General features: G+C 40.4%; 9 protein-coding genes across 9 annotated transcripts; 6 read left to right on the top strand and 3 right to left on the bottom strand.

Moving 5' to 3' along the window:
* Positions 1-252: 252 nt before the first annotated feature.
* On the top strand, positions 253-1,828 carry DI09_122p90 (uncharacterized protein; the record flags this gene model as incomplete). Its single annotated transcript, XM_013383923.1, has 2 exons — positions 253-1,737; positions 1,769-1,828. The coding sequence occupies 2 exons, from the start codon at positions 253-255 to the stop codon at positions 1,826-1,828; spliced, it is 1,545 nt and encodes a 514-aa protein (XP_013239377.1).
* A 1,677-nt stretch (positions 1,829-3,505) lies between these two features.
* DI09_122p80 (uncharacterized protein) lies at positions 3,506-4,378 on the top strand (the record flags this gene model as incomplete). The annotated part of the gene is made up of 1 exon (XM_013383922.1): positions 3,506-4,378. One exon carries the CDS (start codon positions 3,506-3,508, stop codon positions 4,376-4,378), a length of 873 nt encoding a protein of 290 aa, XP_013239376.1.
* A 69-nt stretch (positions 4,379-4,447) lies between these two features.
* On the top strand, positions 4,448-4,694 carry DI09_122p70 (uncharacterized protein; the record flags this gene model as incomplete). The annotated part of the gene is made up of 3 exons (XM_013383921.1): positions 4,448-4,460; positions 4,492-4,547; positions 4,572-4,694. The coding sequence occupies 3 exons, from the start codon at positions 4,448-4,450 to the stop codon at positions 4,692-4,694; spliced, it is 192 nt and encodes a 63-aa protein (XP_013239375.1).
* Positions 4,695-4,757: 63 nt separating this feature from the next.
* DI09_122p60 (40S ribosomal protein S13) lies at positions 4,758-5,814 on the bottom strand (the record flags this gene model as incomplete). Its single annotated transcript, XM_013383920.1, has 5 exons — positions 4,758-5,186; positions 5,208-5,316; positions 5,350-5,579; positions 5,614-5,778; positions 5,800-5,814. 5 exons carry the CDS (start codon positions 5,812-5,814, stop codon positions 4,758-4,760), a joined length of 948 nt encoding a protein of 315 aa, XP_013239374.1.
* A 52-nt stretch (positions 5,815-5,866) lies between these two features.
* On the top strand, positions 5,867-7,160 carry DI09_122p50 (uncharacterized protein; the record flags this gene model as incomplete). Its single annotated transcript, XM_013383919.1, is given in 3 exon segments — positions 5,867-6,162; positions 6,181-6,982; positions 7,011-7,160. The coding sequence occupies 3 exon segments, from the start codon at positions 5,867-5,869 to the stop codon at positions 7,158-7,160; spliced, it is 1,248 nt and encodes a 415-aa protein (XP_013239373.1).
* A 496-nt stretch (positions 7,161-7,656) lies between these two features.
* On the top strand, positions 7,657-8,490 carry DI09_122p40 (uncharacterized protein; the record flags this gene model as incomplete). The annotated part of the gene is made up of 1 exon (XM_013383918.1): positions 7,657-8,490. One exon carries the CDS (start codon positions 7,657-7,659, stop codon positions 8,488-8,490), a length of 834 nt encoding a protein of 277 aa, XP_013239372.1.
* Positions 8,491-8,739: 249 nt separating this feature from the next.
* DI09_122p30 (ribosomal protein L15) lies at positions 8,740-10,191 on the bottom strand (the record flags this gene model as incomplete). Its single annotated transcript, XM_013383917.1, has 1 exon — positions 8,740-10,191. The coding sequence occupies one exon, from the start codon at positions 10,189-10,191 to the stop codon at positions 8,740-8,742; it is 1,452 nt and encodes a 483-aa protein (XP_013239371.1).
* A 316-nt stretch (positions 10,192-10,507) lies between these two features.
* Positions 10,508-10,855, top strand: DI09_122p20 (uncharacterized protein; the record flags this gene model as incomplete). The annotated part of the gene is made up of 1 exon (XM_013383916.1): positions 10,508-10,855. The coding sequence occupies one exon, from the start codon at positions 10,508-10,510 to the stop codon at positions 10,853-10,855; it is 348 nt and encodes a 115-aa protein (XP_013239370.1).
* Positions 10,856-11,567: 712 nt separating this feature from the next.
* On the bottom strand, positions 11,568-13,299 carry DI09_122p10 (uncharacterized protein; the record flags this gene model as incomplete). Its single annotated transcript, XM_013383915.1, is given in 5 exon segments — positions 11,568-12,344; positions 12,374-12,673; positions 12,713-12,906; positions 12,923-13,228; positions 13,263-13,299. 5 exon segments carry the CDS (start codon positions 13,297-13,299, stop codon positions 11,568-11,570), a joined length of 1,614 nt encoding a protein of 537 aa, XP_013239369.1.
* Positions 13,300-13,600: the final 301 nt, after the last annotated feature.

Genomic DNA, 13,600 nt, shown 5'->3' with positions numbered 1-13,600 from the left:
CAACTACTTTTGGCTCTGGGCCCTAGGGATAAAGATACCACCTCCATTGTTTCGCGATCAGATGGTCGCAGCCCGGATCTGGTATCATTATCGTTCTGGCTATTTTCTATAAGACAAGGCTCCTTCATATTCCCTTCAAACATGTCCCGTTCCGATGCTAGCCTTTTACTCGCATATTTCCAAAAAGAAAAGCAAAACGACGATATTTTATCTTCAATCGAATTGATTCCAATTTTCTAGAAAACTATTTGCATGCTAAAAAGAGATCCCGTTACGCTTCTGATAACAGACGGAATCGATTGGCTGAAAAGCGAGGTTTTGGCTTTTTATCGAGGCATCATACAAAATATTATGATGTCGCGCGAATCGTTTCACCTTCTCCCAATATTCATGGATTTTTTAACATGCTACTTTTTGTCAGATGTAGACTTTATTGGGGCTGCATGTAACGTGTTTTCTTTTGCTTTATCGTTGATCCCGGACCAAGAAAACTTGCAATTTACCTATAGTTTGTCGCTCTTTTTTTCAAATTTAGTTAAGATTTTAAACCAGCACTCGCCTGTCGAAGCAAAATCGATCGGTGGCATCTACTTTTCGAGCCCGGTTTGGAAATCATTATTACAATTTTGCTTTGGAAAAGATTTTCGTACTAGAGGCAAAAAAGAATGCCTAATTCTGCTTTTTAATATGCTAGCTTGTTCTATAAACAATCTGCAAGATCTACTTATTTCTTCTGTTGAGTTGTTTTATCCGCAACCTCGCAGGATGGATATTTTGGAATATGGCAATGAGGCTTATTTGGAAATATTGAACGTTTGCTTACTCGAAATGCTTTTTTTGGCTTCCCTTCCCCCAGCGGCATTGGATCATCTTGTTCCAGATGACTCCTTTTGGTTTGAAAACATTCTCCATGCGTTTTACTTGCTGTTTGGCCAGTGCAATCTTGATGAATTTTCAACCTCTATTAATTGCTATAGTCCAGATTGCTATGATCTCTCTTCCATCTATTTAATAGATGGAAATTCATCCGAAAATACGGTTCACAACGACCATGCACTTCGATCCTTATACATACATTCGTTATACTCGTTGCTGGCATCTCATCCTTTAAAAGTGCGGACCTGGTGGACTCAGAGCACAGCTCATTCCTCAGTACCAGAGACCCTATTTGACAAGAAAAGCTGGACCAATCTTTTGGCCACTTTTGACAGATTCGTTTGCACAAGGTTTTCGCAAAAATTAATTAAAAGAGAAATTGAGCTTTTAAGAGCGCCAGCATCAAAAAAAAGACTCTCTCCTTTGGAATTGAATTTGTTGCATTCGAGTATTTCATCCTCCATTTTGGTAAGGCTCCCACTTGGAGAAGAAAATGCTTTTCTTGAAATGACCCTCATCTTTCCCCAATCTTACCCGCTAAATTCAATTGTTGTGCAGCAAACAGGTAAGAGGGTCGGGGTTTCAGAAGCGGTTTGGCGTAAATGGCTATTATCCACTCAGATATTAATTTCCGGGAGCACATCTATGCTTTCTCTGGCCACTGCAAATACGCCTCCATTGATTGTCTCGTGTTCATCTACAATCTTGGAAGCCCTTGTCCTGTGGAAGAAAAATGCTGAAGCAAGGTTCTCTGGAATCGAAGAGTGTATAATCTGCTATTCTATCTTCCAACCAATCGACTTTAGCCTCCCGTCCAAGGGCTGTCCCAGTTGCAAACACAAGTTTCACTCCTCCTGCTTGGTACTTTATATTTTTTAATGTTAATTTATAGATAAAATGGTTCAAAACCAGTGGCAACTCAACCTGTCCCCTATGTAGAGCTTACATTTAGCGCCAAATTTTTCAATTAAATTGATTACTCATAATTTAACTAGTCCATAATTCGATTGCATTTTATTGATGACACTTTCCATACAGGTTTTCCCAATCGGAAAATACGTTTTGGCTTTTTTGGCGAACTTGGTATTTCTTTTTTCATATCAAAAATTCGTTTCTGGCGAGTTTCTTTTTTTAAAAGAGTGTTATCATATTTTTGGTGGCGTGGTTTTCTTTCTATGTGCGTTTGGAGAAAATCGATTTTGGGTGTTTCTTGTGTTTATTTCGCTCAAAATATTTATTGCAGAACTTTCATCATATTTGCCTGTCTCATTTAGATTCAATGTAAAAACTCTCTTTTTATTCTGCGAGTTTATTTACTGTGTTTATCTTGAATTTTTTGAACCGGAGACATTCGTTGAACTTGGTTCTCATATTCCATGGATGATTTCTTATTTGAAAGGAATCATTTTTTGGTTCGAAGGCAATAAAGAAGGCAATAAAGAAAAGTCTTTTGAGCTAGGTTACTTTACTTATACTTCCGATCATGGGTCTATGCCCATCCTTCGCTTTATAAAACGGATATTTATGGCATACTCGTATTTCTTTTCTCCTATGACACTTTTTGCAGGCCCTACAATTGAATATAAGACCCATGTTAACTATTTACTAAAAATTGATCAGACTGAATGGGTTTTTGATACTGCTGTAATCAAAAATCAAGATTTTCAAATTTTATTTGTAACTGCTGTTTTTTTGATTCCATTATATATCTTCTTTTGGTTCTTTAGGCCTTTTTCATGGCTTATTTCACCCGAATACTCTCAAAATTCATTTTTAGTAAAACTTTTATATGCCTTTCTTTTGGGTTGGACATCAATGTCAAGGTACCTCATTTGGATTCTAATTGAGATGTATGGATATTTTGGTGATTGTTTTGAAGATCCATCAAGAGATGAAGATCTTTCTTCGAGTTTAGGAAAATCTTCTATCACTGTTAACAATCTTAAAGATTCCGAAAAAAATTTCAATCAAATAGACTCTACCTCTAAATTGTTAAAGCCAGTAGTGACAACTCCCCCCAAAAGATGTAATTTTCTACAAAATATAGATTTTTACAAGGTATTGATCTCATTTTCGCCGAAGGATATACTTAGATGTTGGAATCAACATGCAAATAATGCTTTTAAACGCCATGTTCAAACCCATTTGGAAGATTTTGAATTTGTTAAGAAGAACTTTGCTGAAAATACTGATATAATTTTCGCAAGCTTTGGTACCCTCTTATTTATGATCCTCTGGCGTGGTCTGTACCTCAGCTATTTCATTGTATTTTTCATGGATATTTTATGGCAATCGATAGATCTGAGGATCGAAAACATAGAATTCTCACAAAAAACAAAGCCTTGGATCATAATTTTACGAAGGATTTTTTATTACATGAACCTGGGCTACTTTAACTGTATTTATGAGCTGAAAACATGGCCAAAAGTACAAACACTGCTTTTTGAAACTTATTGTTTCATGCCAATACTACTGTTGGCGATATTCTTTGCCTTCTACTTTTGGGATCTGTTAGAAAATATTAAGAAAACGCTCGCTAATAAAAATAAATAAATTAAAGACTAGTTAATGGCAAGTTTAATAAAGCGTCGGTTTTTAATTTATCAATTTTCATTAAAAATTGATCGAGATGTTTTGTATGGCCCAAGTATTTAGGGATTGCATCATGCTTCTATTTGGAAAGGAATGTGGAAAAAAAGTTCTTGACAGTTTTTTGGATGGTTTTGAAGCTGATTGTATGACGCTCTTTCTTTCTAGAGCCCTTAGCTATGGCATTCTTTTGGGAGGTCTTTTTGTTAAGGTTCCCCAAATCATTCGAATTCTGAATCAAGGGACTGCATTTGGAATACCTATTTTCGCCCTGATTTTAGAAATTATATCCCTATCCCTATCTGTGGCCTATAACTTTCGCAAAATGCATCCATTTGAGCTCTATGGCGAAGGCTTCTTTTTACTGATCCAAACCATTCTAATCGCATTTCTTGTATTCTTTTTAGGTACCGAGGAGAAGCCCAAGAATTTAAAAGATCTCCAAACAGAGAAATCAACTGCGATCAACAATAGTCAGGCAGACACCCAAGATTCTTTGGACGAAAAAGACAAGACCACACCAACCTCTACTCAAGACGGCTCTGTCGTGGCCAAAAAAAAGGGAATCACATCTTGGCCCTTTTTGATGGCGTCTCTTTTTGTCTGTCTCCTTGCCTTTCTGTACCAATTTTTACTAAACTTTACCACCATACAGGAATTGGCTTTGCTTGTAAAATACTGGGCTGTCCCTCTATTTATCCTATCTCGATTTAACCAAATTATTGCAAGTTTCACAGCAAAATCTACAGGGGCTCTGTCTCCCATATCATGTTTCCTGGTAGCTGCTGGGTCGTTGGCCAGAGTGTTTACAACCTTTGTTGGGGTAAATGATCCATTGCTGATGTTCTCTACCTCTCTCGCTGCATTCCTAAATACGGTGATCCTGGTCCAAATTGGACTATATGCCCTTTGATATTTTTTGTTAAAAATTAACATTAAAATAAATAACATTTTGCATTCGGTTCATCCAGTCATTAAATAAATGACTCGTTCAGGTGATCAGACTATTTCCTCTAAGATTTTTAGGCGGCAAAGTCCCTTACAAGAAAGCTCCAAAGAAAGAGGTGGAAGAGATGGATGAGGTTTGGTGTTCGTTCCTATTTTAGAGTGATCTCGCTTTCATAAAGGCCAAAAGGGACGAGGAGAAACTATTTGAACAAATGGCGAAGCTAGCTAAACAAAAAGGGCCCCTCCTATCTGGAGGAATTAAAAAGTCCGGGAAAAAATAAACCATTAACTCGAACAGGGCACCAACTTGGATAAAGTGTCAACTTGGTTTATTATTATTAGTATTAAGCAACAATGGCCGAAGCAGAAGTCGAGTCATACTTCCAGACAGCTGGGAGTTGCTTGGATTTCTTATAATAACGGGAAAGGCGATGAATGCGCGACTCAATTAGAATAAGACGATATTTGGAATCTTTATCCTTGCGATTGCGCTCAAGATGTTTACGAACAGAGACTGCCTTCTTGATCAGATGATAGAGATCCTCGGGTATTTCCGGGGCTAGTCCACCAGCTTTGAGAATACGGAGAATCTTATTTCCTGTAATGCTTTTAACTTGCGGAATACCGTGGAGATCCCTGAGCACAACACCAATGGATGATGGGGTGAGACCTTTCTTTGCAAGCTTGAAAATCTGGTCTGAAACTTCAAGAGAAGTGGTCTTGACCCATGATGGAGCAGAACGGCGATATGGTAGTGCAGAGTCAGAGATACCCTTTCTATGATGTCAATACACTATGGAGGAAACATACCCTGGCGAATGCATGCGACCCATTGTTGGATAATTTAAAGGAAAAAAAAATTTATACCCTTGCAGTGCAACAAGCAACCGCTTTAAATTGTAGCTTAAAGTTTAATTTTAGAATATTTACGGTCACTTTTTGAAGTTAGATTTGAATTTCCAGGATGGCAGCGCTGCTTGCATGCGTTTCCTATATAAATCTTTGGCAGACTTTTGCTTGTGCATTTGGAGATCTTTGAATCTCCGATTGTAATACGTCCTGGACGCGGGGTCTGAAAGGATCGAATCTATAATGTCTTTTTTGCGGTCTCTCTTTGTGGATCTGAGCGAATAAAAGTCAGTAGCATCATCGATAATAGTTCCAACCTACATAAAAGATTTTATAAACCATCTTGGTTACCTGAAATGTTTTTGATAGATCTTTTGCATCGAATTTCTTATAATGCTGCGTTGGATCGATGGCATTACGCAGACGCAGCATGTGAATGTCCAATTTGACCCTTTCTGTGATTTTAGACGGCACCATTTCCCCCCATGATTCGGTGGCCGATTGAACATTTGGCTTCTTGCTTTTCTACAAAGTTACTTGAAATGCATGCATACATGTCTTCCCATTAAGGAATTTAAAAAAAATTAAATTAATTTAATTTTTAATGAAGCAAATTCGACTATTGTCCGGTTCCTCGCATGTTGACCTTGCCCAAAAGATCGCCTTCCGGGTGGGGGTTCCAGTGGCACCTATTACGCTCAAGAGAACAGCATGTTCTGAATCTGTGCTTGAGATTCATGTATCTGTTAGAAACCACGAAGTCTTTATAGTGCAGACGGGAAACTGCTTTAGTGGATCTATTGACGAGTATTTAGTTGAGCTTTTAATAATTGTTAATGCCTGCAAGCATGCATCTTCAGGTCGTATAATTGTTATCCTTCCATACTTTCCATATTCAAGGTATAGGCTTTCTTTAAGGTTTAGATACGGGAAAAAGGACTCGCCTAGAGGTTCAATATCTGCAAACTTGGTGGCCCAGATGTTGCAGGTTGCTGGGGTAAACCATATTCTGACTGTGGATTTGCATTCCCAACCGATCCAGGACTTTTTCAACATCCCGTTCGATAATTTGCGATCCGAGTCCTTACTTGCAAAGGCCATATTCTCTGCCAGCCTTTCAATGTTGGCATCATTGGAAGATTTATCGTACGGATGCTCAAAATTTGAAAATTTGATTACCATGGCACGTTCATCTAGTCCGGTCAACTTTATTGGCCGTTTTTCCCCTACTCCAGACCGTACTTGTCCTGCTGCGGACTCGATGCAAGATACATCTTCAAACAAAGCTGTGATTTTATCGACCCCTTCGACGCCAAATCCCAAAGCAGAGATCTACTGCAGCTCTTCGGTTTTTTTTCGCGGAGATATCTTTTTAAATCAATTATTTCAAGAAAATTGTGTGATCATCGTCCAAAAGCCGTCCTCAACAAAGAGCGTTGCTGCGCTTGCCGATAGATTAGGACTGGACTTTGCACTTGTTACTTCGGAAACAGAAGACGATAATATTGAGTCCATTTGCAACGGAGATAATCTGGTTGGAAATGTAAAGTCTAAAATAGCCTGGATTTTCACGGACATTATAGATGACCCTTCGTCGTTTATTACGACTGCAAAAATAGTAAGGGCCTCTGGGGCGCTTATGGTGGGCGTCGTTGCGATCCACCCTTTACTTACAAACGAAAATATGGCGCGTCTGGAGCAAGATCCCGATATTGATATTGTAAATTTAGTGATTTCCTATCCAGTAGGTTCTTGTTACCAATTCGTGCCCACTTCCCTGTATTAATTTAGATGAATCAAAGTTCAGAGTCATAGACATCTCGCCAATCCTATCGGAAGCCATTAGACGAATGCACAATGGCGAGTCAATGTCGTCGATGTTTTTTAAAGAATTTTAATTAAATCAACTCGGCCTTTGTTTCTTCCTTTCTTTCTCGCTCTGGCCCTCTATTGCCTGTAGGTTGTGTATTTTTTGCGTTCATAAAACATATCGGTTCTGGCGGATCCGAGGTTGACGATTTTGGGACAGCCATCTCTCTAAGTAGTTAAATGGCAACATGCACTTACGTCTTTCTCCAACAAGGTGCAGGATTTACAATAATACGCGTCTGAATGGCCGGGGCCCCCGCAAACAAGGCATTTTGCCTGAGAGGAGCCGAAATTGCATTCATCGCATATTCTGACGATGGTAGTTGGACGCACATACGTGTCGCAAATCACGCATCTTCCGTCGCACCGCTCGCAAACTTTACCAACAGCAATGCCAGGTTGCTTCCGACAAAATATCAAGTCCGTATGATGCTTAGCGGCCATGCACTGCTAAATTATTATAATTTTTTATTCAAAAAGCCATTAATTAAATTTCAGTTTATGAGCCTTTTATTTTTGCATTAAATGAATAAAAGTGAGGTCAAACAGCAGGAGTGGGAAAATTCCGAATTTCCCATTTTGTGTGAAGTTTGTTTGGGCCCCGATGAAGCGCTTAGGATGACGCGAGCGGTGCATGGCAGTGAGTGCAAAACTTGTTCGCGCCCATTTACCGTTTTTCGCTGGAAGCCCGGCAAAGACGCCCGTTTCAAGAAAACCGAAATATGCCAAATCTGCTCTCGAGTCAAGAACATTTGCCAAACCTGCTTGCTGGATCTGCAATACAATTTGCCAGTGAAAGCCAGAGATGCGTTACTGGGTGAAGGAGATGCAGGATCTTTTTGCAGTCAAGATATCCCCAAACTTGAGGTCAATCGGCAATTCTTTTTTCAAACCATGCGCACTAGACTTGCTGACCAAGATACGAGCGGGGGAGACACCTCTGCGCCCTTGCTAGTGGGCATCGATGCCCCTATTGTAAATCAAAAGCTCCTTTCTATTGCCAAAAAGCGAGCAGCAACAACCAACTATCGCCGAAACTTACCGCATGTGTGTTCATTTTATGCAAAGAAGGAATGCAATCGAGGCGATGCCTGTCCTTTTCGCCATCAATTGGATGCACATGATGAGCAACTGAGCGACCAGAAAATTAAAGATCGGTACTTTGGGACCAGGGATCCAGTAGCAGATAAAATAATTGCCCGGGAAAATGCAGCTGCCAAAAAAGAAAAAATTGCCAAAGCTATTGGAGACATGGGCTCAAATGAAGAACATCCTTTTGCTAATAATGCTCCCAAATATCCTTCACAGAATCCAAACAGATTGGGGTCGACTTACCATCAAAAGGGAACCAATAAATAACCCTTTTAAGATGGATCTCGTAAAATTGTTCTAGTCATCAACGAAGACTAGAAAGCATCCAAGATGGATCACATTTCGTCCGAGATCCCTCCCCATCAACGACGTTGTGATCAGTAAAAGAGAAGCTTGTGGAAAATTTTTCTCAGATCGCGCATCTAGTCGTACTTTTGAGCGGGGTTTCAAATATGTCGTGTGTTGCTGACGGACAGCTTTAGATAGTTTATTAATCTTAAAGCAGCCAAAATCGTGTTAAAGTGCGTTGGCTTCTTGTGTGGGATGTGCGGAGGATGGGTCGTAGTCTATTGGCAAGAGAACAACCTCTCCAGATCCCTCCTTCCTAATTCTCCATGGTTCCTTGGGACCGACAAACCGAGGAACATCGAGTTTTAGACCCTTTTCCTGAAGAATGGCCAGTATTCGATCTCTTTTTGCCGTTTCCTTTGCCGTTTCTTCCTGTTGTGTTTTAATAGCTTTGAGTCTGGCATTTTCCCACCGAAAATGGCCAACAACCAGGTCGTATTGTTCCTGATCTCTAGTAAATACAATATAGTTCTTTTCAATCCAATATTTCAATCCAGGGTAAATTTGAGAAGAGAACTCTGAATGCTTATTTGAAAGAACAGATGTCAAAACATGGTTGCTGAGATAGCCTCTCTTTTCGTCAGACGTATAGAAAAGAATATCTTTATATTCTTTTGGCGATGAGAAGGGAGGAAGAAATCCACGAATAAGTGCGGATGCTAGTGACTCGGGCTGGCCTTTCAGTATAGCCCTAATGCTTTCCCTGGTTTGGGTTTTCTTTATCCCTCTCTCTCCTTTGATAAGATCTCCAAACACATCAAACAGGGAGAAGCGTACCATGTTTCTTCTCTTAAGGACCCGCCCAGCTTCAAAGTTAGCATTCATCACAAAGTTATGAAACTCCCTCTCCGTAAGCCGATTCTTAAGTGCCTCAACAGAATGTCCGGGAAGATTCCTGGAAACAAGATAAGAAGATAGCTGCCCAGCATACTTTTTGAATAAAACCCATTTCCTAGCTTCGGTGAAAAAGTAAAACTCTGGACGCGTTAAAACTTTGATGTCTTCTCGCGAGTGGTAAACGGCTATTGCCTTTCCTCCTAATTCCTCAATCCGCCCAATGGCTTCTGGTGTAAATTCTGTTGCTTCAATATGGACAATATGGGTAAAGTGTTCACAACCGCCATCGGTGATGAGCAACCCTCTTCTGATGGATGTTAACCCGGCATCATAGAATGAAGACAGCGTTAGTGGCTTTGAGCCGTCCAAACGTCCAATGTCAAGCCATCTTTGGATTTGGTCAAGATGGATCCGGCCATACCCCTCATACGCCCTTTCCATGCTTTTAATTTCGGCAGACTTTTTTGGAAATCTGAATCGTAATTCGGTCTGTCCTCCTTCAAATCCACGCGGAATTCCAGGACCAGACCGTGACTTTTGCCCCTTGGAACCACGTCCATTTAACCTAGACCCGGTTCCATCTCCTCGATATCTTTTCCTTGATTTGTGGCTACGAGGAGATCGGAACAAATTAGACAGGGTTAGTGGCTCACAAATAAAAAAGCCGCCAATTTTAGCATTTCTCATGCAATGTAGACGGATGGTATCGTATTTTGACCTGCTTCTAGTTCCGGCATGCCTGATTGTCTGGAGGGAAAGAAGATGGCGAATGGGAAAGGACATCAAAAATTGTACTTTTTATTTGAATTTTAAAATTACACCGCTGCGTGTTCATGTTCTCCCCTGCTTGCAAAAGGTACTCTCAATAATTTCTCAATCGCCATCATCTTAGGTTCTATGCTGGAGGTTGGAACAGGAGGCTTCCCTTAAATTCGAAGAGCGGCAATAAGGATTACTACAAAGGTACGATATATCAGACACTTATTTCTAGGGAAAAACAATGGGAAAATGGGCAAAATCGACAAATGGGGGTTTTTCCATGCCGACCAAGCGAAAATAAGGAAATACATTGTGCCAGACTTGACAAGCTTTCAAGTACATGATTTTTTCTAATCCAAAGTTAACGCCATATGTGAGCCATTTGACTCCGAAGGCTCCTCCTGGGAATAAAAATACACTTTCTCCTGCTGATTTTTTCAGCGGCTCCGATCCCGATGTTTCCCCGCCAATAGAAGCTATCAAGGCCATTCGCAAGATAAAAGCCCCGAACTTGCTTTGTAGAGTAATCGCCAAAATGGCCCAAAACGAGAAGCACAGTATTTACCAAGGATTTTCAAAAGATACAACACTTTTAGATACGTATCTTTCAAACCAAGATCTCGAAGCAATTGGTGTAGATGATATGACACTTACTAGGAAACCGTATACTAGGAAGAAACTCAAATAAGCACGATATCTTTTATTGTGGCTCGAGTTCTGGTAATTTGCATAGCTCGGAGTCAATATCTAAAAATAAACCATTATTCAATACCAAGAATGATATGGCGCAGCTCTTTCATCACATGGTGTTCCTAAAAATAACAAAACAGTAAATTACTTTCTCGAGACAGAGGGTCTTGAAAATGGACTTTAACTTGAGCTTATTCATTGTGCTTTTGGGGTCTTTCGATAAGAGTTGGATGATCAATCTCAAACACCGTCCGTATTCATCTTTGTCTCCATAAAGTTTACATGTCAGTAGTTCATTCTAAAAAAAGATAACCCTTCCTACTTCCAAATCTGACAAATGGTTACTCAAACACTCCAAATCTTGTAATGCCGAGCTAGGTAAACGAGAATAAGAGTGCCAGGATTTTTGCTTCAAATCAAAGATATATTCTTCGCCATTTGCAAAAGAAAGGAGTGGAAGTCCACTTTTACAAAAACAAACAGATTTTATCATCTCAAGCATCGGTAGTGGGGTAGGACCAGTGAGATGTAAACAAAAATCCCTAACAATAAAAATGTAGAGAATACCATAGATATAAGGAACCATTTGAAGTTATTGCACCAACCCTATCTGGGTAAAAGTCTCCGCTATTGGCACCAAAGAGGAAAACCACTTGAGAGTCCAAAATCAACGGCAAGGACATCCTAGTGCCTTAAAACTATGGATACACTTACTGTACACCATTTTCATCGTAGATATGTAAACGGGGATGATCAAAAGAGGAAATGAAAAAGTAAGAGGCCACTTTTAGAGCAAAAGAGACGTTTTCAGGCAAAGAAAGCGAGAATCCATCGGGGCCGATTAATTTAACTATTGATGGGGTTTTCTGGTCAATAAAATAGTTAGGACCGCAATTTAAAAACGGCCGCAAAGAGGGCAGGGGGAGATTCTTTTTTTGTTCCCTTGAGCCTGTAGAACAAATAGTGTGATCGAGATTTTGTTCCTGCGTGTTTTTGCTTTCAATATCATCATAGGATTCAATCAGCGTTGGTTGTATTCGCCTTCTTTTTGATAGTGAGTCCGTATGCAAATTGTTGGTCTTTAATATAATAGGCTTTATGTTCTTTTGTACGGAAAATCCAGCACCAGCGGCTAGTGTTTTAGATAAATTAAATGGAGGCGCATAAGAAACTTCAGTGAGGATCCCTAGGGTACGTTTAGAAAAACCAACCCTACTATCTTGCGGAATACCAAGTTCTCCATCTTCCCACTCCAAAATCCTTACAGTTCCATCATAGGAACAACATGCAATTTTTGTTCCATCGCACGACCAAGATAAATCCATCACCGAGTGTTTGAAAAGAGCCTGGATGACAAGGACGGGCTGCGAAAAAGAGGTTCTCCAAACAGAAATGCTATGATCCTGACTGCCTACAGCACAATAAGATAGTACCTTGGATTCAGAAAATGACACATTCGGAGATTTGAACATCACAGGGCAAAATTGCTACATTTAAGGCACAAAGTAGAACTTACCACAACTTCGACCGGCTCTACAAATCCCTTCAGAGCCATGGATGGCTTCCATGAAAGTGTGCTTGAATTTTTATGGATCCATGAATTTTCATTCACCTTGGTGATAAAAACAGAAACGGGAAGAATTGAAGGGGTTTTGGCTGCCGTTAGCACGCCATTTGCCGTGGCTATAGTCGATCCATCTGGCGACCACGACAGTCTCTGATAGTAAACGTTGTCTGGCGCTTTGCTGAAAGATTCACAGGTGATCTTTGTTTCGATGGTCCAATCTGAGGAACGCCAGAGGATGACGCCAGAGCCCTGGTCTGACTAAAAAGGGATAATTTTTGGAATCCGTACATGTGCTGCCAAGAGGCGTCCAGTGGGATCCCATGCAAGGCCTTTAATAATACCTTCATGTTCTGAGAGCTTAGTTAATAGGGCGAATTTATTCGTTGCGTCATAGAGAATAACCAAATTATCGACACCGCAAGAAGCCAAGATGGTTCCAGAGGCGTTCCAGGCCAACCCAGTTACATCTAAAAAGAGGGAGTCTCAATGCACTTTTACCTTGAGAATGGTCCAGAAGCCGATGTAAGAGGCCAAATGTAGAACTGTTAGGTCGCTTTCCCCAAATAATGACGGCAGAATCATCAGATGAAGAGGCCAAAAGGTTGGGGTCAATTGGACTCCACCTAACACACAAGACGCTTCCAGAATGGCCCTCTAATCGTGTAGTCTCTTTGCTCGTAGAAAAGGGCTTTGTGATGGGCCATATTCTAATTGAAGAATCAAGGCCGCCAGTCGCGAGGTCAGTTCCCGTGCAGTTGAAAGAGATACTAAACATTGGGATCTTTCTTTGCTCTCTCTCGCCCTCTAATTATCAGTAAATATATGCATATATTAATACCTCCATGAGATATCCACTCAGGAAAATGAACAAACATAGGAAGCGGCTGGTGAAAAATTGTCACTACACTTGTAAAATATTCAAAAATTATTAAATGGTTAAGCGGTTGTTTGTCATGATCGAGATTTCTTGGTTTATAAGCTCTGCTCTGCATCTCCCTAATCCGCTTCGTCCAACAGAAAGCAGGCATATATATCAGAGCCAAAGAAAAGGTAACCCCAGGGAAGGATGAAGAGGGCCCATCAAAAAAGTTGGACGCGCGGCTCGTCGTTGTGTGCTGGATTTCTTGCTTTCGGCAGAGCACCGTTGTGTGTATCTGGCGCGTGTTGTGCCAAAGG

The sequence above is a fragment of the Mitosporidium daphniae genome, assembly GCF_000760515.2.
Source record: "Mitosporidium daphniae strain UGP3 chromosome Unknown contig-122, whole genome shotgun sequence".
Taxonomy (NCBI): domain Eukaryota; kingdom Fungi; phylum Microsporidia; genus Mitosporidium; species Mitosporidium daphniae.
Note: the sequence above shows the minus strand (reverse complement) of the source record. Positions and strands in the feature narration are given on the sequence as shown.